General features: G+C 33.7%; 3 protein-coding genes across 3 annotated transcripts; 1 reads left to right on the top strand and 2 right to left on the bottom strand.

Annotated features, from left to right (window-relative positions):
• The first annotated feature begins 2,952 nt into the window (after positions 1-2,952).
• LOC146920894 (suppressor-like protein) lies at positions 2,953-10,409 on the top strand. Its single transcript, XM_085714323.1, has 6 exons — positions 2,953-3,130; positions 3,791-4,934; positions 7,032-7,358; positions 8,718-8,836; positions 9,361-9,527; positions 9,832-10,409. The coding sequence occupies exons 2-6, from the start codon at positions 3,832-3,834 to the stop codon at positions 10,009-10,011; spliced, it is 1,896 nt and encodes a 631-aa protein (XP_085570449.1). The 5' UTR covers positions 2,953-3,130; positions 3,791-3,831; the 3' UTR covers positions 10,012-10,409.
• Positions 10,410-11,663: 1,254 nt separating this feature from the next.
• LOC146920895 (protein NETWORKED 2D-like) lies at positions 11,664-16,201 on the bottom strand. Its single transcript, XM_085714322.1, has 2 exons — positions 15,827-16,201; positions 11,664-15,251 (listed from the first exon to the last, which is right to left on the bottom strand). Exons 1-2 carry the CDS (start codon positions 15,918-15,920, stop codon positions 11,884-11,886), a joined length of 3,462 nt encoding a protein of 1,153 aa, XP_085570448.1. The 5' UTR covers positions 15,921-16,201; the 3' UTR covers positions 11,664-11,883.
• Positions 16,202-21,532: 5,331 nt separating this feature from the next.
• Positions 21,533-24,547, bottom strand: LOC146920896 (uncharacterized). Its single transcript, XM_085714334.1, has 2 exons — positions 23,203-24,547; positions 21,533-21,959 (listed from the first exon to the last, which is right to left on the bottom strand). Exons 1-2 carry the CDS (start codon positions 23,666-23,668, stop codon positions 21,904-21,906), a joined length of 522 nt encoding a protein of 173 aa, XP_085570460.1. The 5' UTR covers positions 23,669-24,547; the 3' UTR covers positions 21,533-21,903.
• Positions 24,548-26,038: the final 1,491 nt, after the last annotated feature.

A 26,038-nucleotide genomic window follows, 5' to 3' on the forward strand; every position in this document is an offset into this window, starting at 1 on the left:
AATAAAAAACATAACATGGTTTTTAAAATTAACTAAGCACATTAACAAACATGCCCAACCATAAATCTAATTTCTAACCGATCATCATCGTAAATGAAGATTTCATATTAAACACCCAAACACTTGAGCCAAGGGCAACAACGGGCTTTTGCTGGTTGGATCTCAATATCCTTGTCATGTTCTATCCTCCCCACAGTTGAATCTTTCTCTATCTCCGGAGAAGATGAAGACCCTCTTCCTCTCGATTGAAAAAGTTCAAACTTTTCACTTTCACTTGACCCTGCTTCTCCTGAGTAATCAAGTACAAAATCGGTTTTCTTAGCCCATGAATTTAAGTTTTTTGGATTGTGATCAGTGTTTGGAACAATAAGAGGATTCCAACTTCTTTTGTTCAATGATTTTGAGTTCGACCCAATTTCCATTGACAATTTTTTTTAACAAAATGATGGTAATGGAATCAACCCAATGTTATGGAAAGAATAAGGATGATATTTTTATTGAATGCATGTATAGGAAAAAAAAAAAAAAAAGAGTAGGAATCTCACTAGAGTTGAGAGTGAATTATATAGTAGTGATCGGTTAGGAGGTGGCGTGGATTTACTAAAATGACCTTTGAGCATGATGTGATATGTGAAATTCTTTTGCCTCTTGGCAAAAATAAAAAGAGTCACTCTTGCCTCATCACTTTCTCCATTTTCTTTTGTTTCTAATTATTTTTTTGTATTTTTTATCAAATTGATTTATTTATTTTTATCAAATTGATTTATTTTTTACTTTATTTAATGTGTGTTGTGTTAAACTTTTTTGTTTTATTTTATTTTGTTGAGATAGCTTTTCGGTGGAAAATCATGACAAAGGAAACAACTTTGTTGGCTTTTTTTTTTTTTTAGCTTCAATCTTCAACTTTCAAGTATCTTCTGGTTGCGACGAAATGCTAACCTACAAGTAAAAAATTATTTTCATAAAACACACGTAAATTTTCACAAGATCCTTATTGGTCTCACTCTAAATTTTGGCTTTAGATGGAAGTAGATGATTAAAATTTAGCGTGGAGTTGTTTCAAGTTTATTAAATTTATTCTTAAGAATAACATTCAAAACTTGAAAGTATAAACATGTGAATTTTATTTTAAGGTATTTAAAAAAAAAAGTTTAGTTAACATTATAATATTTTCATTAGCCTTGGTATACATGAATTTATTCACATTTTTATGAAAACTTTATTTCCACCTTTTCTTTGGGAAAACTTTTTTATTCCCAATAACATTTTACATCAGATAATAAAAATTAATAAATTTGTAACAAACATAAACATGTATTTTTTGAGGGAAAACATAAAAATGTATACTTCTATCATTTAATTTCGAAAATCTACGAATATAACTTGAAAAAACGCAACTAGATAAAGACACTTGTTGATGTTAAAATTATTTTAATTAAATAATAAAATATATTCTACATGATAGAGTGAGTCGCATATTTGTTAGACAAAAAAAAGGTAAATAATGTTGAAATTATAGATTCAAGACAATTGAGTTTTTTAAATTTTGGGAAGTAAGAAATCAGTCTCGGTACCAGTGAGCTTAACTCACTTGGTAAGGGATAATGTTTATTATATGCAGCGGCTGAAGTTCGAACCCCAGACACCCCACTTATTTACTTTTAAGGTGAATTTATCTAGTCACCAGACTACTTGACAAAAAAAAAATAAAAATTAGTCTCTAATTTGATTGTCTTTAATTTTTAGATGGACTAAAAAAAAAGATTGTCAAACAAGTTAATCCTTGAGATAATCTTGCGGAGGCACAAACATTTAGACACACATACATAAATCAAAAAAATTAACCAAATCACATAATACGGTCCGACGTTGGTTCATATCTGAAATAACCAAATCACACATAAAAATAAACAAAAAAAAAAGCAGTTTTCAACATATCTCAAACGGTTCGAATTATATAATCCAAAAAGATGAAAATCAAGTTCGGCTTATATAATTTGAATGTGTTCAACAACCAGGAAAAAACAAAGCGAAGAACAATCCATGGAAAAAATGCAACATTAGCCTATATTTGATGTTTGAAAGGGTTTGAAATGTGATGATTTTGGCTAAAAAAACATCAAGAATCACATAATGCGAGGATATTTGAATTTTGTATGTGAATAAATGATTATTCAACAATTTATCTCTCATTCTTTAATTTTTTTTTATCTTTCATACTATTACATATTTATATTTCTTTACAAATAGAGTTATTTAGTACTCCCTCCGTTTCAAAATGAGTGTCATTTTAGGTGTTTACACACATATTAAGAAATACAATGATTAAAAGAAAGAGAATGATTATTTTACCAAATTATCCTTATTAACTATTGGTTAGTTTTAAAAGTAATACTTTGGAAGTAGTGTGCAGAGATTGGAGGGTACAATTGAAAAGAAAAAGTTATTATTGCATTGAAAATTGAAAGCGACATTCATTTTGAAACAATTTTTTTTGGCTAAAGCGACACTCATTTTGAAACGGAGAGAGTAATATTTTGTGGGGCAACATTTGATTTTTAATGGCAAGAAAATAAAATTACACACAAACATTTACCAAAATTAAACGGTAAGTGGGGGCAACGACCACTAATGACCTCAACCTAAATCTATCACTGTGTAAGAGTAGTTTATGACGAAATTTCAAAATTGCTGAATTAAGGGAGAGTTACTAATTTCTAATTTTTCTTATATACAGGTATGATTTCGATTACATAATCCAAATCATATTTTTTAGGTTTGAATTATATAATTTGAAAATAAAAAAGGATAATAATATTCATATTTTATAACATAAAAAATTAAATTAAAAAAAAAAGATAAATGACAAAAGTTTTACTTATAAGAGAAATCTAAAAAAACAAAAAATAAAAACGTGAAATAATACTTTCTCGATAGACCGAATTCGAAACCAATCGCAAAGTTATTTCATTAATTTCTTTTTGTTCCTTTCCACTGTTTTTCATTCTCGCAAAATAAAGAATTCACCTTCTCTTTTCCCTTCACAGTTTCCCGCCGCAACGCTCGTCCGTCACGCCGCCGCAACGCTCATCCGTCACGCCGCCGCACCCTTGGCTTTTCGCACTTCCAGGTTTGTCTTTCCTTTCTTAGTTCTTACTCTCTGCCATTAGAACTGAGTTGCAAAGCTTAAGGACTTTATTTCTGTGTCAAGTGTCAACTGGGTTTGGTTTCGATTCTTAGTATGATCATCATAATCATAATAATAATCAAACTTTGATTTGTTCCATAGTTGATTTTACTATTATCTAGCACACTCTTCTTTCTGAGCTTCATACCGTAGTTTGTGACTAGAAAAATTAGTACGATTCAATTCAACTATCTGTCTCCATTCATAAAGTTTAGGAATTTGGGTTTTAGTTTTTATTAATATGGAAAATTTTGAACGTGGAAACATTGTCTGCTTGGTTTTGAACACTTTTTATCTTGAAACATCGGCAAAATTGTGTGCTTAGGGTTTAGGGTTTAAGTGTGGTGATTATATGCTTGATGTTGAACACCATGAGTCTGTTTGGATCGACTTATTTTTGAGCTTATACAAATAAACAAGCTTTTATGTATTATTGATAAACTTATTAAATTTTTATGAATTAACATAGAAGCTTATTTATTTGCATAAGCTATTTTTCATTAACTGAAAAATAAGCCAATCCAAACGGCCCTATATTTCATAAAACATTAATTCATTTTTTTTTAAACACTGATTCATTTACTTACTTTTACATAATTGCAGTAGGGAAAACATCTTAGCTACGAGGAATAGATAGGATAAAAATGGAGTTTCCACCTTCTTCCTCCACTACAATGAGATCAAACGACACCGTTTTCTACGCTATATACCCCGATTCCCTCACCACTACCACACCCACCACCCTCCAATCCCTCCACCTCCAAATCCTACAAACCATTTCACCTTTCACCACTGACTACATCTGGCAACATCAACCCTTCACCCTCTCTCTCTCCATTCCCCCAAACACTACCTCCTCCAACCTCCCTCATCTCCACGGCCACCTCCGCTACGGCGACAACCTTGACGACGAATGGTTCACTGTTTTCCTCCTCTTCCATATCTCCCGCCACTTCCCTTCCCTTTCCATCCGTGTTTGGGACTCCGATGGTGAGTTTCTCCTCATCGAAGCAGCCTTCCATCTTCCTCGTTGGCTTGACCCAGAAAATTCCGACAACCGTATCTTCATCCGTAATGGCCATATCCACATCATCCCCCGTAACCGTCTCCCTACCCCCTCCCTAATGGATTCACTTAAGTTCCTAATAATCTCTGAGTCCGAATCAAGAGCCTCTGAACAGGTTCAGACCACTGTTATGAACCGGATCAAGGATTACCCAGACCGGGCTAAGAAGAATATGCATACGGTTAGGGTTAGGGTTCCGGTGTCGGTTGCAATGGTTCTTAAACACGAGCCGTGCTTGATTTCGTTGGCAGTGGAAGGTTTCTACGACAGGGATATTGATTCCATGAAATTTGCGGCGAAGATGGAGAAGTTTTTGGAGAAAGGGAGGGAGGAGGAGTTGGTTTGCATTTGTGTAAAGATGTCGAGGGCTATGTATGCACAGCTTGTTCAGCAGACATTTCGGGCTCCAAAGGTTTATCCGGAGCTCCCGAGTAGAGACCACAGGGAGGAGTATGCAGAGGCGGAGTTGGGGTTGAAGATTGCTTGTGGGATGGAAATGATGTATCAGCAGCGGAAGCGCGATGGGGTTGAAGGGAAGGGTTCTACTTGGGAAGCGTTTAGGCAGAGCTTGGAGAAAAGTGGTTACTTTCAAGGGTTGCTTCCGGGTTCCAATGAGTATCAGAGGTTGATGCATAATGCTCAAGAGTATTATAGAAACACTTCTCTACACTCCAAATCCAGGTTAGTGAACTGTTCTTTGGCTCTTTCTTCACTCATGTGCATGATTTACCTTTATGTGGACTCATCTTATTTGATAGAATATAATAGAAATATAAGAATAGATAGATACTGGAAAATCTCATTGGATTTACCATTACTCTTAATATTGAATGTACTGTGTTTCAAACCAAGTCTTGTTTTTAAGTTGGATTAGTTTGTGATATTATTTGTTCTTAGCTCGTGAGTTTACTTAGTTTTTGTTATTTTATCATTGCTAAGCTTAGGCTGGAAATACTATTTGGTTAAAATGACTTGGTCAGAGATCCAGTTAGAATGGATAGGATACGTGTTCTTTGCTTTTGTTATAATTGATATTTCGTCTGAATGGATAGAAATCTGAACATTACTTAATCAATCAAATTTAGGATTTAGTCCCACAAGAAAGTCATAGAACCTGTCTTGTTCAATAAACTGCTCACAGACTGCCGAGTCTCCTGCACAATGAGTCTTCATCACTATAATGATCCAATTCCATCCATTCAAAGATTTCAGCTGAGAAGAATTGCTTGCTTGCTTTCTTCTCTAAAATAGAAGTTTGGATTGATTTCAATAGCTCCTTATAGCCTTAATTTAACTCTAGACATTTATTTTCACAAGTTGATCATATAATCACACTCACCAGAGCTCTAGTTCCAAGTATATTATATATGCTGTAATTAGATACTTGGATATATATGATATCCCATTCAATGAATACAATACAGAAAATTAGTCACATATATGGTTGATATATATTTTTCCCAAGTGTATAAAACTTGTAGGCAATTTCATACTTCACTCACAAAATGATTTTATGATAATTATGTAATAAATTTATGGCTCACATGACACGCAAAGGCTAATGTAAGATGCACGGACGAAAATGCAAGAAGAGCGAGCAAGGGAAGAGTTGATGATCAACTGATTGATTACAATTCAAAATCATAACAGCAGCTGCTAGTTGAAATCCAAAGATTTCAATTGGTTGACAAATTCAGTAACCGATCTGTTGTTTCCTTGCTTTGCAGCAACTGTTTTAACCATCCACATGATAGACTTGGGCAGCATCTTTTGCCTTCAATAGCATCTCAATTTTCCTTTGCAGTGCCAACAAACATGCATTTATCACCGATCTATTGAATCATTGAGTTCCATAGTCATTCCATAATCATCGAGTCTTCCTCATCCCATGTAATACATGTTGGGTCTTCCTCAATTAGTCCAGTACCAGTTAAGTGACTAGTTAAGTGACTGAGTTTACTTTTAGTCAATAGGCAAGCTGAATGCTCTGGAGTTCTCCGACTGATTATTCTGGAGTTGAGAGCTTCCTCCTTGAGCAAATGGATTCATAATCTCCTCCATAGATACTAGAGCGCAAACAAAGTCAACAAGCCACTTTTTGTATCCTTGCATTCTACCTATACTAAACTTCCTACTTGGTAAAAGACCAAAAAAAATAAAAATGAGATACCTAAGTCTTCAAACTTATCCAGCTTATGGCACATTGGATTTGATATAGACACAATTAGACAATTATGGGTCTTGCAAAAGTCCAACTTAACCCTATAGATACTAGAGCGCAAACAAAGTCAAAAATAGAGGAACATCATCGTTTAAATTGGCCGTGAAATGTACGGATGGCTGCCAAAAGTGTACTAATGGTTGCCAGAAAGTGTATGAATGGTTTTCGGAAAATTATTAATGGTGGTTAATAGGATAAATTGATAGTGTGCAGTCCCCAGTCAAGAGGATGCTGACCGCAAAAACTACATAGCCAGATTTTTTTAGGAGTTGTATATAGAAAGAGAAGTTTTTTGAATGTGCTTGAGTTTCTTTGCAGTCAGCAGCATGCTTAGTTTATAAACACACGGTAATTACAATGATAATAAATGAACAAATGCAAATTTAGAAGGGAGCAATTATGCTAGCACTATTTGCTAAGATACTTTGAACTTAACCTACTTGCTATACAATTAACCTAAGCTACTTTGAAAGTGGAGTATTAATATGTTTTAATTTCCAACAGTGGACTTCTGTTCTTTTATCATTGCTATTTGCTAAGTTGAAAATTTGTTGCAGTGACCTGATGAGTGCTCCTGTTAGACGCATCGATGAAATTCTTGCTTTGCCTTATTCGGTGGACGAATTTAAAGGTCAGGAGGTTCCTCCATCTGATGATGATTCTTGGCTTTACAACGGAGAGGAAGAGTTAAATTCTGCTCTTATGGAAAGACAAAAGGAGATGGAACTTTATGACTTAAAACACAAAAGTAAAGGGAAAGAGAAAAAGGGTCAAGATACTGGTTCAAATGCTGATGAGTTTGATCCCACTGATGTAGCAAAAAGCATGCGGGCATTTGTTGATATGGTGTCAAGTTTTGAGGGTGCTGAAGCTCCTGAAGACAGGTCAGTTTCACTGCATACATATTCATTTAAGTATTACATGTTTGATATGCATGCTTCCATGTTCCAACGGTTATTGTATATGAATTTTTTCTGTGAGAGAATTTGGGCCATGAAAGGGTTTTATTTTTCCATGATGTTTGGCCATTAGTGTGGATTAAGTTCCACATATTTATAAAATCCAAGGCGAAAACTCCAACCTTTTGATTAATACTGAGATTCAGACAAGTTAATGTGTGACGTGTCCTGTTTGAATGAGATTAAATTTCAGATTATATAGGCTTATCTACTGCAGCAAGTACTAATGAAGTATTGTGCCAAATAAATTACTCATGGAGTATTTCTATCCTGCACGAATGAGCTTATTAATGAAGTTTTTTGGTATTCCAAAAACACAGTGTTGTGCTTATTTTAATAACCTAAAAATTAGAACTTTAAAAACACATTCATGTGGAAGCTAAAAACAGTTTAGGTGGTATCTATTTTTATAATAGTTTCTGACCAATTTAACCTTTTGAAATTTTATTCTTCAATAAGCATTTCTCAAAGTGCCTATTCAAATGTTATGTAGCTTACTTTAGATCGTTTGCAGCTTATTTAACAAGTTCTTCTAAAATACTATAATTAGTACATAGTTTTTCGTTTTTAAACTCAAACTGACTTAGGGTAAAGCAGGTGTTGATATCTTGTTTTAAACACCTAGTTCCATTTGATATATGATAATATTAATAAGCTGGGCAGCGTATTAATTAATTAATTTATTTATGCTATCGTATTCACAATATATGCACATTTGGGTGAGATTTAATTTGTTTTCTGTTATACCATCAATTACCCAAGTATACATAGGAAGAAGAAGCATGCTAGCAAGGATGAGAGTGGGAACAATAATGAACAAGAATAGGATTACTGTTAGTTTGATATAACAGCATGTTTGAGTGATTAGGAATAGGGATTATTGTAATAATAGAATGTGTGAGTGGAGAGACGATAACGGAGTCTATGGTGAGTTGGTTTAAAATAGAAGGGAAAACTAGGGAAGACTAAGGGGAAGGGGGTATTAAGGGTTCTTTTGCTGCCTTTGGAAGTGTTGCTTATTAAGGTTTTTTTTTTTTTTTTTTTTTTTTTAACTTTATTTCTCATCTATTATGTTTGTCATTTTCTTGTAGTGAGTCACAGGATTTCTTCTTCCTCTGTTCACCCAACAACAGTGGGAATAATTTTATTTCATTTTTATATTGAAAATTCAATCAAATCTTAATTTTCTATCCAAACCAAATTATCGGTTTTCTAACGTTACCTTTGTGGTTTTGCTATATTACTTCATTATAATGATATCTATTTATATTGGGACTTGTGAAGGAATAAGGAAGTGAACTTTGATGTGGATCAATTTCTCAAAGAGATGGAATCAGTAATGAAGCGTCCAGGTGAAGCTGACAACAGTATTGAAGAAGGATCATCATCTGACCTGGACTTCGGTAAGATTTTTATGTCTATGTTTATTTTTTAAACTTCGATGGTTTTAGTGCTTTTTTTTTATCCATCCAATTGTGAAATTTTACTTAAATAGATCCTCTCTTGCTTTATGTTGAACTTGTATTTATTTTTGCCAATGAATTATTTGTGGAAGTGCTGTGTTACTTTACGACCATTGCATTATCACATTTATGTTTTTGATGTTGTGCTATACATGCACACACACCTTGGTTCACATCTCTCAGGTTTGACCTCCCATTTGGTTTGAAGTTGGGCATTGATTATGCCTTCACGTTTGTTGTTGAATAATGTAACATAGACCGATACATTTTCTTAATTGTTAGTGATGCTGTGATAGGTAACTGGTACCTGAGTTTTAGTATGCATAGAACTGTAGGACTAGCAAATTAATTGATCACTGGAATTCAACCAAACAGACGATCACTTCATTAGTCAAAATTATTGTGTGTTCCTTCCACCTTGGCATCTCTTGTGGGTTCTGATATTTTTATTGATGATTATATAGATGATGATTCTGACGAGAGTGATGGCATTGAATCTGCTGAGGATAATGATAATGAAGAGGATACTTTCGTGCAGTCTTATTCTGATGCTATGAATGAACAACTAAAGGCAACAACCCTTCAGAAAAGTTTTGTTCGTGCTAATGAACAAATTCCAAAGAAAGATGAGGTATTTTGTTTGGGTTTGCACGAGTAAATAATGTTCTAATTCTAAATATTAATGTTTATTTATGGATGTATAAATGTGACCAAACTACACAAAGTCCATTGAAAGGGGAAAAAAATGAAATATAAATAGTTTGTCTCATAAAGATGCAAAGATATTTCATTTTGGCCATCGGTCTTAACACGGGTTCTATTTATAAGTAGTTTGACCAGCGTGGGCACCTGCCGGGTAGTTTTCATTGATAAACTTTAGTCGGTGCTTGAATGCAGTTATATGATTGATTCTTCTTTTTTTTTTTTTTTTCCAGGGAACATCACATGCAGCAGAAGATATGGATGAGGACTTCTCTCCTGTAGATGTGGATGTAAATTTAGTAAAAAGTTTGCTTGATTCCTTTTCTTCCCAACAAGGGCTTCCTGGTCCTGCATCCAATTTGCTTGGGCTCATGGGGGTGCAGTTCCCACAAGATGCTAAGAAGGGCAAGTGATGTTATGTTATGTTGTTGCTATAGTTTTTGCCGAGGTTTCTAAAGTTGATGGGTTCTCAAATAGGGTAGTCTCCAGGTGAAGAAATGTTGCATAACCTGTTAACCAGGATCTTTTTCCCGGAAGGTAGTCACATAGTCGGCTGTTAACCAGGTGAAGAACAGTGTTATTTCCTTGCCTTGTTTGAGGGAAAAGCAAGAGAACCTATATATAGATGTAGCAAGTTATTTGGCCTTGGTAAATTTGAAAGTAGGATAACCTTATTTTCAAATATATGTAAATCAGAAAGGGTTATTATGATGAATTATTACGCACAATTTGGATTGTGTATGGTAGTTTCGGAATGAATTAAACCCTACAGAAGGGATATCTGCCAGGTATTGCTGGTGTTTACTTGCAAGATCATTATTTATGTCAATTTTTTGCTATCCATTATTACCAGTTTGATGATTACCTTTTTTTATTTAATTAAGGTTGGATTGCTAGCCATGAAATCGTTAGTTACCGGTTATCCGATTCCCGGTTCATGTTGTCAGCCCTGCTTTGTTACATAAGCTTTATATTAAAAAGATAATAAGAAAGCATATTGATAAGAGCACAAAGAATCTCTTCCGTAGTTCGAGGCTCCTTAAGGATTTAATTCCCAGTCCAGCCAGTTAACCTATATGCCATCATGCCTAACAAAACAGCCTCTTATTAGCTCATTCTAACTATTGCACAAGCATACTAACCAACCCGCCAGCTTAGAGGTTAGTTTTTCATTTACTACCAGTTTTCCTCTTCGTAGAATAACCAACCAAAGTCCCGGAAGTCTTGTGGTTCGAGTCCAATATCTGATTCTTTAGACGGTCATCTCAACTGTGTTATAACAGTACTAGAGGCATTTAAATGCTCGTGGTTTTGTAAGAGTTTTGAAAATCTTTCAAGGTTAAATTTTTATATTATTCTTTGGTATTAGATCTCAATAAGTTTTACAAATAATGTTAAACTGATCTGTAAATAACCATGCAAACTACAGTGCAGTTGTTTAAGTTGGTAAGACGATAATTACCTTTAGCTTTTGAATAATATATTGGCTTCAATGTTTTTGGTACATGTCAATAGTGATTTCTTTCTTTAAAAAAGAGTGAATTTTAGTTTTGGTCTTTGTAAAAAAAAAATCTTTGATTTCCATCCCTCTGAAATATGGAAGGTATTGTTTTTGTAATTCTTGTTGTTATATGATGTTGGTTAACTATGTCTTTATGAAATGTCACGTGGTCATTTCAAATAACAGCCAATCAATAACGTATGTTGGCATGTTACTATCCCAAAAAAATCCATCCCCTAAAATGAAATTACAGATCACAAAAAAGAGATATCAAGTTGTAAAGTGATCCTTTCAAAATAAAAGAGAAAGATTTTATAGGGATCAAAGCCAAAATTCATTCATTTCATAGGGACCACAATCATATTTAGCTTTATTATATATATACACTAAGAATAGTAGAATTTGGATATATGCAGGTGTGCATGTGCAGTGTGATTTTGTCATAGAATTTTGTTGCTTTTACTTTCACCAAGGACGTCATAATCTTACTTCATGATAAAAGATTTCATTCACAGGCAGATTGGTATTAAAGAAAACAATAGACAGAAAACGGGATCATTGATGTATGTTGAAAAAGATAGCTTAAAACACAAGTAAACCAAACGCTACATTTTTCCATACTCCCTGCTTATGAACAAGTAATAAAAATGAAAAAAAAAAAAAATGAATCTCTTCCTTTAGGGTCAAAAAACACTCTCAATCCACTACCTAATGAAACTATAAAAAGATTTTTCAAAAAGAGATGAATGATCAAAGAAACAAAATATGAAACTAAGAAAATATTCTACAAACGACTCTGATCCCTGGCAGAGGCAGAGTTGAACTTCCTATGCATTCGAGGGGTCATGTAGGAGAATATGGATTGTTTCTTTGGTTTCACACCAAAGATAAACGTCCTAAGAGGAACCCTGGCTCGAGTTTCTGACTCTCTTAGGTCTCCACTTTCTTGTCGCTTTGAAGTTGAAAACCCAAATTGCTCATTCAACTTTATAAGTGCCTTTTCAATTTCAAGTTGAAGAGATGTTGCAATATCTAGACCTGCTTGAAGTTCATCAGCAACTTTATTGTTTTCCTGTTTCATGTTCAAAACCTCACCTTGGAACTTGGCTGCTTGATAGCTCGTGAACCTGAAGTCGTCATCTTCAGCACTGGCTTTCAATGCATTTGTTATCTCCTCTTGGATGACACACAAAGATGATAGTCTACGTTGCAGTTCTTCTTTCATCAAGGCGCTTTTTTCCAACCAGACTGTTATTTCAGTTTGAATCTCTGTCAAGTGTTTGTATATCGGCCGTGCATCTGATTTTACAGAATGCTTTATGACTGCACTGCCTTCAGAAGACTTTCCGTTTTCCTCGAGTTTTGATACCTCGGTTTGCAAATCCTTGATAGTGGTTTCAAATCTCTGTATCTCAGCATAAGTTGTACTAAATTTTAACCAGAAAGTCAAGTTCTCCTCTAGAATTTCATCCATCTTGGACCGGAACTTCTCTTCAATAGCTGATGGAGATGCAGGTTGATCAATTTTTAGTAGTTTCTGAATGTCATGTTCTTCTTGCGGTAGAACTGAAGTTGAGTCAGCCAAGTCCTCATTTCCTTCCATGGTTATCTGCAAAAGACTAAGTTTCTGATGTAAAATTCTTATCTCTTGATCTTTCAAGGAATTAGATGTCTTCAGCTCATTCAACTGCAATTGCAAACAAGGATCCAAGTGTTTGTCTTGGTTTTTGTCCTCTATTTCGGCGAGCCTCTTCTTAACATCTTTGTAATTCCGGAGAGTATTAGTGTACTCAGTTAGAAGCGCTTTTTCTCTATCCTCCATTCCATCCAGAAACATTTTCCGCCAATCAGGTTCATCATCTGGTTTTGTTTCCTGCTCTTTGTGATCAACTCCAAGATTATTCTCTGTCTTAGATGGACTTTGTTTGGCATCATTTTCTTGCAGTTTCTCAAAACTCTCCGAAGAACTATGATCTGCCTTGTTGCTTGTTGGGTGCTGATCGACTTCCTGATTTTCGGTAGTTGTAATTGTACTCATAGCAACTGTTTCTTTTCCATCACTATTACCAAGGTTAAGAGTCTTCTCTTGATCTGTTAACTCTTTTAGAGGTTTGTTTTCCACTGCGGTCGCTCCTTCCATTTCTAAGGTACTAGAGACCTTAAGATTATTTTCTGCGTGTAGACCATTTTGTGGGATAAGGCTTGGTTGTTGCTGTACACCATTTTGTGATGAATCAGTTACCTTGAAATCGGTATCTGATGTTACCTTATCTTCTACATTATTGGAAATGTTAAGCTCCTCACCTGAATTTACCGCATCTTCTAACAAACCAGTTTGTTCCTTTTCTGACGTCTTTACATCATTCAGCAAGACATTGTCTTCTTGATACAATGGAACTTTCCCTTCAGGTTCATATTTCGATTCAGCCTGGCCGGATGAATTCTTTTGTATCTGCGATGAATCTGCAACCTTAACCTCCTCATTTGGCTGCTTTTCATCTGAATTTACTGCATCTTCTAACAAACCATTTTGTTCCTTTTCTGACTTCCTTACATCATTCAGTAAGACACTGTCTTGATTCAAAGGAACTTCTCCTTCAGGTGCATGTTTTGATTCAGCCTGGCCTGATGAATTCTTTTGTATCTCCGATGAACCTGCAACCTTAACCTCTTCATTTGGCTGCTCTTTATCTGAATTTAATGCATCTTCTAACAAACCAGTATGTTCCTTTTCTGACTTCTTTTCATCATTCATCAAGACATTGTCTTGATTCAATGGAACTTTCCCTTCAGCTTCGTCTTTTGATTCAGCCTGGCCTGATGAATTCTTTTGTATCTGTGATGAATCTGGAACCTTAACCTCCTCACTTGGCTGCACACTTTGGACTTCCACCGAGAGGCGATTAATATTGCAATGTGTTTCGATGAAGTGAGTTTGGAGGTTGCTATTCTGATCTTCAACAGTTTGGTTTAAATCTTGTACTGCAAGCATCTTTTGTTCCATTTCTCTCAGTTGATCGTTCAGTTTATTTTTATCTTTTATCAGACTTTCTTTATCGTCTTCTAGAGTTTGAATATGGCCTTGAAGTTCATCAGTTTCTGTTCTCAAACTATATACTAGAGCAGTCTGAGATGAAACTGAAGTTTCCAAGCTAATCACTTTGTTCACAAGCTCATCAATCTTCTCGGCCATTTCTGTCGCAGCAAGAGAGGAATTGGAGCTAGCCTCAAAGCGCACTTTTACACTCTCCTGTAACAACTGCAAGTCCTGTATCTGTTGAGTCAATCGACTCTCATCTTGTTCTAGGTCCTTTCTCTCTTCTACACTTTTTACATCTCTTTTTACCCTTGGCTCTTTGGATTTGCTCTGATCATATTGAAACTCATTCATGAGAGAGCCTAATTTGGCCTTAACATCTTTTATCCTTTTGGACTCAATTTTGGTTTCATCAACCGACCTTTCCTGTTTCTCTTGCAATTGTTCTAATGTCTCTTGGCATGATTTAAGAGCAGCTTCTGTCATCAAACGGCGTGCTTCATCATCTTCGATAACGATACCTTCTCCAAGTTCATCTTGCAGAACGGAAACTCTCTCTTGTAATTCCTTGATCTTATCTTCAGTTTCCCAGTACCTAGCAATGGAATTATCATACGAGCTTTTCACGAACTCCTTCACCGTTTGTAGAGATAAAATCTGTTTCTGTAGCTTGCCAACCTCTTCAAGTGCTTCCTTTCTGCTCAATCCAGATTTAGGAGCTTCAGAAGTAGCCGCCGCTGTGGCGAACTTTTTGGTGTTGAATTTCTTTGTGGCTGCTGTTTCTACACTTTTTAAATCTTTAAGTGGAGGCTTTGGAGTGTTTGTTTTGAACCCTTCTGGTATTCTTCTTGGAGTTCTCGGCGATCCATCGTCGTCTTCTTCATCCATAAATGGGACTCGATCCGGAAAGGCAGAAGCAATGGTGGTGTTGGCATTCTGCAACTCTTTTGATATGTGATCATATCGTTCGGCTAAAGCTCGGTAAGCCTTGTATGTTTCTTCGACAAAGTTTATTAGCTCTGGTCTCTTTTTGTAATACATTTCTGCTCTCTTTGCAAATGAGTCTCCATCTTCCTCTATGAGTTTTATAGCACTCTGTACCTTTTCCTCCATATCTGCAGTTTTGCATATACATTTCAGTTTGTCATCAAACAAAGGCTTATACATAAAAATACACTGTTAATCTTACATCACATTGGCATCTAGCTATAGCTCAAGCAAATTTTGATTAATATTAATATTCTAATTACAATAAGAAAATCAGTGTCCCTAGTTACATACACACATAGGATCAAGGTAAGCATATTAAAATCCAAAAATCATAGAAATGACTTTAAATCAGTACAGTTTATTTTAAAATTAAGATGTACAACAAGATCAAAGTTTATAATTTGTGAAAAGCATTGAATGCTTTTGATTATTTGAGGTCAAATTTTGGAAATTGGAGTAAGCAGAGAGGCATAGTAAGAATCATATACAACTATTAAACCTATTGAGTATATTAGACACTGTTCCTTAAAACAATCAAACAATTAAACCACAAAACATCTTCCTTAAACCTCTTCACTCATGCACAAAGAGAATACAAATATATTGTACATATTGAAATTGATGATAAAAAACATATACTATATGTTTATATATTTAACGTTAAAACCAAAGCATGAACTTGTAATTTTATAATATGAACCTTGAAGGTTTTGCTCCATCCATTTTGATTGCTTTGTTCTGATGTGACTAGCCCACCACCATGAATATGCATTGCTAGCTGCTCTTTGCAACATTTTTTCTTCTTCTTTTCTTTGTTATGTTTGTTTGATTTTCCCTTGGTCCTTGATGATATTGAGATCTTAATATTATGTTAACTATAACGTGTGAGAGTCAAAAACATGCAAAGCGTGTTTGTTCTTCTTTTACTCTATCTATGAAAAGATAGGGAAGAGAAGACATGGAATCCATGATGGAAAGGACCAAGAGAAGAAAATATAAAAAGAAGTAACTATGAAGAAAAGAAAAGAAAAAGATTTTCAATGAAAGATAGAGAAAGACATTGAAAAAGTGAGACAGAGAAAACGTGTAAGATGTTATTGTGCTAATTATGAGATGATGGAGGGGAGCAAACTTCGCACGAATTTAATGTCAAAAAATATTTCCTTTACAATTAAGTGTGACAATAGAAAGAAGACATTAATATGAAAATAAAAATTTAAATATACATCCAATAAAATCATATCATACAAATTAAAAGCTATGAAAGTAAATTAAGTATTTAGTCTAAAAATTATGTATACATTTTTTGATTGGTTCGTATATACAAATTAAATTTTAAAAAGAAAAGGTAACAATAAAAAGAAAAGATAGAATAACAAAATAAATAAATAAATAAATAATGTTTGCATGACATGAGCGATGACCCACGTGGTGGTGGCAATGTTCCAGCTTTGCCAGTTCACACCACCCACACAACCATGAGCACCTCCCCTTTTGCTTTTTTACATCCACCTTTTATTTTTCTTTTCTTAGCATATTTTTTTAAGATCTCAACATGCTTGCTTCAAAAACAAAAAGATCTCAATATCTTTGGAGTTAATTAGGGTGTTTATTAAGGAAATCAATGTTTTTAAAGAGGATCAAAGTTCAAAATTTTCAAAGATGGTTGTTGCAAAATTTGAATGCTAGTTGTAATCAGCTCTTTTATTTTTAATAAATGCCGTAACTAGTCATATATTTATTTATTTTTGACAAAAGTATTCATGTATTTAATTAATTTGTTTAGTTGAGAAAAATATGTTTGATGAAAGATAATAATTTAAAGGGTCATGTTAACTTGTGCCCTTAGGGCACATGTTAAGCAACCTAAATAGAGCAATTTTACATTGGAAAACACAATATAACAACCTTTAAGAAGTTGAATGCACGCCTTTTGATATGTGTATTTCTATAATAAGTATCTTAACATGTGCCTTGAGGGCACAAGTTAACATTAGCCTAATTTAAAGGGTTAAATAAGTAAATGATCCCTATAAATATTCAGAATTTCATTTTTAGTCCCTACAAAATAAAATTGCAATTTTTAGTCCCTGTAAAAAATTTTGTCAACATTTGTAGTCCCTGTAAAAATTTTACGTCAGCATTTTCGGTCCCTAAAATGCTGAAGGAAAATGTCACAGGGACTAAAAATTGAGATTTTATTCTGTATAGGGACCATTTACTTAATTAACGCTAATTTAAATTTTTAAAAAATGTATTATTACCATACCTTTTATTGGGTCCCTAGATGAAGTGACAGATTTTGTCTGAAACTTACACAAATGCGAGGTTTTAGGTCTGAATTCAGATAAAAGATTTAGTCTAATTATATCGACATTGTCAGTTGAGATAGATCTTAGAAGTTGTTTGACAATAACTATATTCATTTTATTTGAAATTATACTAGTTTTTCTAGCCTATTGATTTAACGAATGGTTACGTTTACTATGATATACCTTTGGTGAATCTCCCTGTAATTTGTTTAAGGATTTTTCAACGAATGATGATATTAAATTTTTTATTTTTGTTTCTAAAAATTTCTGCATAAAATTGTAGAAACTACTGCCACCTTTTTAGAAGATCTATAAATGTTTTCAAGAGTTATCTTTTTTAAAGGTGAACCTTTAAAATGGGGATTTGTTTCTTTAGGAAGAGGTTTCTATGAATTTGTTTTCTCTGATGTTGAGGATGTGCAACGTGTTCGTGCGGTGCTTTCATGGAGCCTAAAACTTGGTTTTCTCAAACTTTTCGCTTGGACTCCCGACTTTAATTCGAATAACCACAAACAGACAACAGCTCAATGCTGGGTTCGTTTTCTGGAATTGCCTCAAGAATATTGGAGTCATAATATTATCTTTGCAATTGCTAGCTGTCTTGGAACGCCTTTGAGATTGGATGCTGAAACTAGTAAGTGCCCTCTTGAGAGATCTTTTGGACATTTTGCAAGAGTTTTAGTTGATATTGATTTATCTGCTAACATTAGACATAAGTTGTGGGTTAAAGAGAAGGTTATGCTTTTCTTGTTAACGTTGTTTATGAAAATTTGCCACTTTTTTTTGTTCGCAATGTCATAATATTGGTCATAGTTTTTCGTCTTGTAAACTTGTTAAAGTGGATCAAGAGAAAGTGGCCACAAATGAGAAGCATAAGCGCACGGGGCACAAATCTACGCCTGTTCTGAAGAATGATTTGGGAAAGGAATCAGTTGAATGTGTAACAAATAATGCCACTAAAGCAGTTGTTGATAATAATCCTCTATTGGGATTTATGGATGGCACTAATGTTGTTGATATTATGCATCCAGAAGACATGGTTGCTCAAGCTAATGAGAATTTGAGTGATATAGCAGATACAGAACCCCTTCATGGTCAGGGTAATATTAACTGTGATTCAGCTGACATTTTATGTCAAGATGATCATCAAGAGGAAGCAATATCAAATGCAATTCCTTTGGGTGGTAACTCCATTGTGGTGACAAACTTAGACTTGTCAAACTTTAGTGCATCTGTTATTCATGACATGCAAGTTTTAGGAATTGTTCCTACAGAGGCCCAACAAACGATAAATTTTCTAAGCGAATCATGGGCTAACATGGCTCGGAACGATGAAATTGTTGATTTGGACGATAACACAAGTTAGCCATTTCAATTGGTGGTCCCTAGAAAGAAGAAACACAAGAAGAAGCAACATGAGGTGGGCAGAGGATTCAAGGTGGGTGCTTCCAGCCGTTCGCCTCGTTAGTTTGCTTTTTTTTTGCTTTCTATATGTTTTGGTTCTCTTTTGCTTTTATGGAGGGTTTTGGTTTTTGTCCCCCCTCTTCTTTGTACTTTTTTTCTTTCTTTCGTTTAATATATAGGGTACTGCAGTAGGAGACCCCTCTGCATCCCATCTTTTGCTTAAAAAAAAAAACAAAAAGTTGAACCTTTATACAGTCAAAGATCTTTCAAACCTCTAAGAGCATCTCCAATGGGGGGTCCTTACTTAACAAGGACCACTCCCCGTTAAGGACCCTCCATTGGAGGAAGAAAAAATGAGTCCTCGTTAAGGAACGAACAACTATATAAGGACCCTCCCTCTCCTGAGTAACAAACGGGTCCCACGTTTAAAAAAGTAATAAAATGTGTACTACTTGGTCCCATTTGCATAAAGGAGTAATAAAATTTGTACTACTTGGTCCCACTTGTAAAAAGGAGTAATAGGTAAATTATTTTTGTTTAATGATGTAAAGATAGTGGGACATATTTAATTACTTTTCATTGGAGTCCTTATTAGTGTATTGTCATTGGAGTCATTGAGTCCTTAATAGGTACTTTTATTAAAAAATTATAAATAAATGATGTGTCACGTAGGATACATTTAAGGAGTCCTTGTTAGGAAACTACCATTGTGGATGCTCTAATAATATGTTTAAGAAATTGAAGTTGCTTAACACTCAAACTACATTATGTTTTTGATCTTTTGTTTGTTTATTTTTTATCAGTATTCTTTTTATTTTTACCTTTTTCCCGTAAAATATATTAGTTAATTTTTTGTTTAATATGTATTATTTAAACATCAAAATACTAACATTGTATTTGACACCATATGCGTTTATATTAGCCTCTTATGGTCTAAACTTTGCACATATCTCAAACATATGCATAAAAAACAAAGGTTGATATTAATGTTTTGATCTCCTAACATCATTTATATGAACTTTATCTGTGTCTTCTTTAAGAATCTATTCCTAAATTTCATCGCACAAAAAGTAGTCTAGTAAAGCTTCTAGTAATGTGATGGGAAGGTGGCCGGCCTTTGTCACGGAAAGCTTCTACTAAAGCTTGAGAGGAGGAGCCTTAGATAGAAAATATGTATTCACTTGTATTTGGACTATGGAGACAATAACTATGTTGTTGTTCACTTTCATCTGCAGAAAATTGTACCCAAAATAAGAATTATATGTAAAATGTTTCTTTTAATTATTTATTTTTCTACAACTATTGTTTCCTCTCAACATTTTACTTTTGCATGGTGATTACTAGTAATTGCAAACTATTGGATGCTCTAATGTCAATTTCTAGTTTCTTATTTTCTTTCCTTTTGTTCTCTCATTTCTTATGACATATTTGGTCAGTTAAACTATATCCCCTGATTGATACACATAATACAATCCTGAATAATGCAACATTTATTTTCAGGTAAGGGGTTTCAATATTGCAAAAGAAGAGGTCAAAAAGTAATACAGTTCTCCTATCACAGCCCTAGATTAATGTGATCGGAGATCTATTTTGAGAGAGCCCAAACTCTTTCAAAACAAAGACATCTATCACACCCCCTCTATGTCCTTATTTATCCATGCTTGCTCAACTTTTTTGAAATATTTAACGAAAAACTAACGCCAATGACTGATTAAGATTTTTAGGGTGTGTTTGGATTGAGGGTTTAGGAGGGGAAGAGAGGGGAGGGTTTAGTTTTCTTAGCATTTTTTTTTTATTTTCCCCTTAGTCGAGAACTAGTCTGACTGTAATTTAAAAAAAAATATAAAAAGAACTAGTCTGACCGTAAGATGCACATTCAAGGACCAAAATGATTATTTGCTAAAGGAAAATGCTAACTAGTGACTGAAAACAATGTTTAAGCATATAAGTAGTAATTATACCTTGTAAATTGTATAGATATGATATTCAGAAGTGTTTGACTTGTATTTTTAAGATAAAATTTCTTTTTGTGGTTCCTTGAACAATAATTTTGGAGCACTTGTTAATAAAACTCTTTACCCAAAGATTAAAATCATAAAGTTGACAAAAAATCGTACTTGGAAATTTGCTCAGAGATATTAATATCATTTTTTTTCTTCCAATTTTTGTAATTAATATGAGCACAAAGTAATTAAAAAAAATACTTTTTTAATAAAACTATCATATTATTACATTTCTTAATTAATGCGTCAAACTATTTTTTTGGGTAGCTGGGGTTCGAACCCCGAACCTTACATATATTATGCATTGTCCTCTTACCAACTGAGCTAAGCTCAAACTATTTATTTATTAAAGTGGGCATGTTTTTTGTCAAACTATTTATTAAATTGAGATATTATAATCAAATAAATGATTTTTGGCCTCACCAGTCTTATTTATAAAAGAAAAATTACCTTTTACCTTAATTTCATAAATGATGCATCTAACCTATATCCAAAACTAGATTCAAAATTTATTAAGCTGAAGAGAGTAAATAATCAAGAACGTTGACAAAAAACAACAAATTCAAATACTTTTCAAATTCCTCGAAAGAAAATACTTTATAAAAAAAATTACCTTATATAACCTTGAAAAAAATTATTTTATAAATTTTGTTCAGTTTGTTAACATATAAATTGTGTTCAGTTGTCCGAAGTAGAATATTGAAGTTGAGTAAAAAATAATAATCTCAACTTACTTAATATCCATATAGTATTGCTTTTTTAATGTAATAGTGATTGGCCATATAGTATGTTCTAGCTCCAAATTTTGCATTGCAAATTGAGCTTTTACAATAAGAAGAGAAATGGATTCTATGTACAAAAAATTACATTAGATACATAATGGATTATTTTTGCTTCCTCTACTTCTAAAAGGTAGTCAGAAAGGTCCTTAATCATACAAGATGAAGATGCGTGTGTTTGGAAACGTGTTAGAAATCCTTCCACCGTCCACGACCATCGATCAAACTCTAGCCGGCGCAGTGGAAATCAGAGTTTACAAACACACTGGAAGTAGTTTTCTACGCTTCAAAACTCTGAAGTGAAGCTAACCATTGTTCCATGTAATTGTTTCCAGCTGCAAATTCAATCAGTAATCCAAAAACAATAAGCATGGATACAGGTAGAGAATAGAGATGAATGTATCAAATTAGTACAGGAAATAGAGTTAAGAGGGTTGCCATCATTAATTACATTACCACTTTCCCTAATTTTGATTTGTACAAAGAACAAACAGCTCAATTAAAATGGAATTACCCAACTTGCAGTTTGAAGTATATAATTGTTACAAATTAAGTTCAATTCTCTTGGTCCATCATATAAGATGATTTAGGCATGAACGCACATTCATATTCAATAACAAAGATATAAAAGACAACTTATTTTCCATAAACAAGAAAAAAACAGTTCTATGCTTAGAAAAGATAAAAGTTTGTTCTGTAACTATTTAACATGCATGTTAACATAATATCATTTAGTACCAGTTTATCTTTTATATCTATTTCTTATTTTGAAGGGAACAAATTGCAGGGTCGAAGTAAAGATCTATTAATACTACTCAGGCCAAAGATTTTTTTTTTAGGGGAGGCCAAAGAGCTTATATTCAACATTACTCAACAGAGTATAAGTAACGAAAAACCAGAGTATAAGTATCTGTGCAAATTGGACATGACAACACTAACAACATAGAGGAGTGTTATTTGAATAACCATTTTTGTTCACAGCTTGTGGGACAACCAAAATATACAAAGAAATATGAGTATTGACACAAAAACCAAAGCAATAGAGAGAGTAAGTAAAAACACAATGTGTGTATAAGAGATAAAGTTGTCACAAAATAGTTGTTCAATTCAAATATCATTTCTCAACAATATAATGGGGGCCAAAAAACACACAAGACTAGAATAGCATGCCTCTATAGTATCCACAGTTTCATGCATAGTTACACACACTAAAACATTAAAATATAAAAACCATGAAACAAAAACCTAGTAGATTGATGCATTTGAAGACAATTCCAAGAATAAAAAAAAACAAAAAAACAGAATTGTTTGTCATGTATTATGCTTTTGGATTTAGCTACCCAAAAGGCCTAATCATCATTGCACTTACAGTTGAATTATTACCAAACTACAAATATAGCAAAATTACAAACACAATACCCATGATGATAATGACAGACACACACATTTCTTCATCAGGATCAAAATCGTCAACAAGAACAAACAAATCAATTTTAATACAGATTATTCAAGCATCTAAGTAAAAAGTAAATCAGCTCAGAAATATTACAAATTTCAATAACAAGTTCCAAATCTTACCAGAAGAAAATTCATTTGGTAGATTCTTCTTGATAGCACTCAAAAGATGATTATTTGAGCCTTCAACTTCCTTGCAACCTGGTCTATAACAAGGAACCAAAACAGCAAAACTACTATCAGATTCAGACTCATCATCATCACTCTGAAAATCAGAACCATGAGGCTCTAACCACCCAATAGACCAATCTGAGTCATCAGATTCAGAGCCTGACAAACAACCACCACCACCATCAGATGATACTAAAACAACATCATACTCTCTATCAACTCTCCTCTCTTCCCTACTCTGCCACTTCTTCCTAACCTTCCTTTGATTATTTGTTCCCTTCATCAAAGGAAACTTCAAAGACTCTCTTTCTTTCAATGAAAAACTCCATTCAGAAGATGGATTTCCATTAACAATAGGCTCTTTCTCCTTACTACCTCTCCATAACCAACAAGACAAACGTGTCAAAGACACAGCCATAGTTACAATATTTTCTTGCAAAGCTTAAGGGTTACACAACTATGAGCGACGAAGCATTTAGGAAGCCAAGGAATTTTTCAGTATGAACCGGATATCTCTGCACACAACTGCGGAGACTAACCACTCACCCAAGGAACTTGAGAAAGAATTGAAAGCCAAAAAAATTTGAGACATAGAATGGGCAATATATTAGAAAAAATTATGATCCATTCATGAACCCAAAAAATGGTATCAATACCAATTCATAAAAGCCAAAATTGGAATTGTTTCTATTATAATCATAAATTAAAAAAAAACATAAGCAATTATGAAACTGATGCAATAAATTGATCAAAGGACAAGGTTTCCTTAAATATCAAACCCAATTAAGCAACTTGAAGAAATTAATTTGACTGGATTTTACTGACCCATTTCCCAAAATTGAATGTCAACAAAAATTCTCAAACACACAACACAATCCTCCAAGAAATTAATCCCCAATAATAATAAAAATTATCCAATCCAACTAAAAAAAATGATTTTTTTAAAATTTTATTCATCAAAAATAGAAACCCAATATCTCATTATGATTCAAAATGGAACAGTCAAAGAAATCCAGTGAACAAGAAGAAACCTAGTAAATACTTCTGAGTAAAGACCTTAGCTTTAGGGTCAAAATTGGAAATTTCCACACACACTCAAAGAATCATCGGAAAAAATCCCAAATTTCTCGCCGGAAAATCCGATCATTTACGCTACCGGAAACAAAATTAAGGAAGATCGGAGCGAGAATTTCTCCGGCGATAATAAATAAACCGGTAACACAATGTGTAGAAGAGACTCAGTGAGTCGAATTTGAAACCCTAACTCGCGAATTACACGGAAGAAAATCCCCCAGTTACTATGAAACTCGTCTTCTTCTACATTTATAGAGTGGTTGCTTTTTCAATGTTGTTATATTCAACGGTTCTGATTAAATTGGAAGTTTGATGAACGGTTGGATTTAGAGTTTTATGATATTATCATGCACTCTGAATCATTGAATCATGGTGTTGTGGTTTATATTTAAATTTAAATGAATAAATATGTTTTTTAATGAGAAAATGTTGGACGTTGATTCCTTGTGATGAAAGCGATTGGAACCGTCCAAATTTGCTGACGTGGTTGACCATCAACATGTGCATGTACGGTTCATTTGGATAACACGTGTCTATATGTCAGATTAAAATGGATATGTTGTTTTCTTCTTTGATGGTAAGCAGCTAGAAATTCATCGTAAGATGAATTGATGAAGAAAAGGTTTGAATCTTGCAACGTTTTTGTCAAACAGAAGTATGATCAAAGAGACTGATATGTTGTTTTCTGCTAGGTGAAAATGATGTAGAAGATCGCAATAACATAATAAGGGATTAGGCAAATGCTAACGTACTCTAAGGGCATATGCTAAGGAATTTAAAATAGAAATAAATGTCTTAAAAGTTCGACATTCAACTTTTAAAGGTTAAAATATTGTTCTTTTCAATGAAAAACTTCTAATTTTGGATTCCTTAACTTGTGCCATAAGGGCACAAGATAACAAGACACAAGGGATTATGATTAAGTTAAATTAACTTGTCGGAAAAATATAGTGTTCGACTAATAAAAGTTGGGTTAGTATAATGAGTTAAACTGTTTCAATATGATGAACTATTGATTTCTAATCGAAAGATGTATTTTAGTGTCCGACAAACGTTAGAGTAGAGAAGATTGTTGTTGACACTTTAGGTTTGACTGAAAAACACGAGTAAAAGACGTAAATGTCCATCTGAAGTTAACTGCTGCTGGTTAAAAATTCATCGACAGTTAATTGCAAATGAGGTTATATAGGTAAATTACTTGTGTTTCCCAGCATTGAGTGAGGTGTGAACAATATCATTCTAGAGTAGAGGGAACATATTGATAACAGAAAAATTGAAGGAGCAATCTCTCTACTCTAAAATAAGAGCAGTTTTAATGGACCTCGTAATCTTAGATGATTAAGTATATGTTTGTTTTAGTGGTGAAATAACATTAAACGTGTGTCTAGCCTAACACTTCAATTAGTAGCCTCTAAAATAAGAGCAGTTTTAATGGACCTCGTAATCTTAGATGATTAAGTATATGTTTGTTTTAGTGGTGAAATAACATTAAACGTGTGTCTAGCCTAACACTTCAATTAGTAGCCTCTAAAATAAGAGCAGTTTTAATGGACCTCGTAATCTTAGATGATTAAGTATATGTTTGTTTTAGTGGTGAAATAACATTAAACGTGTGTCTAGCCTAACACTTCAATTAGTAGCTTATGAATTCTCACGGTTAAATGATTTTTTTTTATGGTAGTGACAGGGGTAAAAAAAAAATTATGTATGTACA

Source organism: Medicago sativa, chromosome 5 (genome assembly GCF_051527215.1).
Source record: "Medicago sativa cultivar Bolivia chromosome 5, Bolivia_mono, whole genome shotgun sequence".
NCBI classification, from domain to species: domain Eukaryota; kingdom Viridiplantae; phylum Streptophyta; class Magnoliopsida; order Fabales; family Fabaceae; genus Medicago; species Medicago sativa.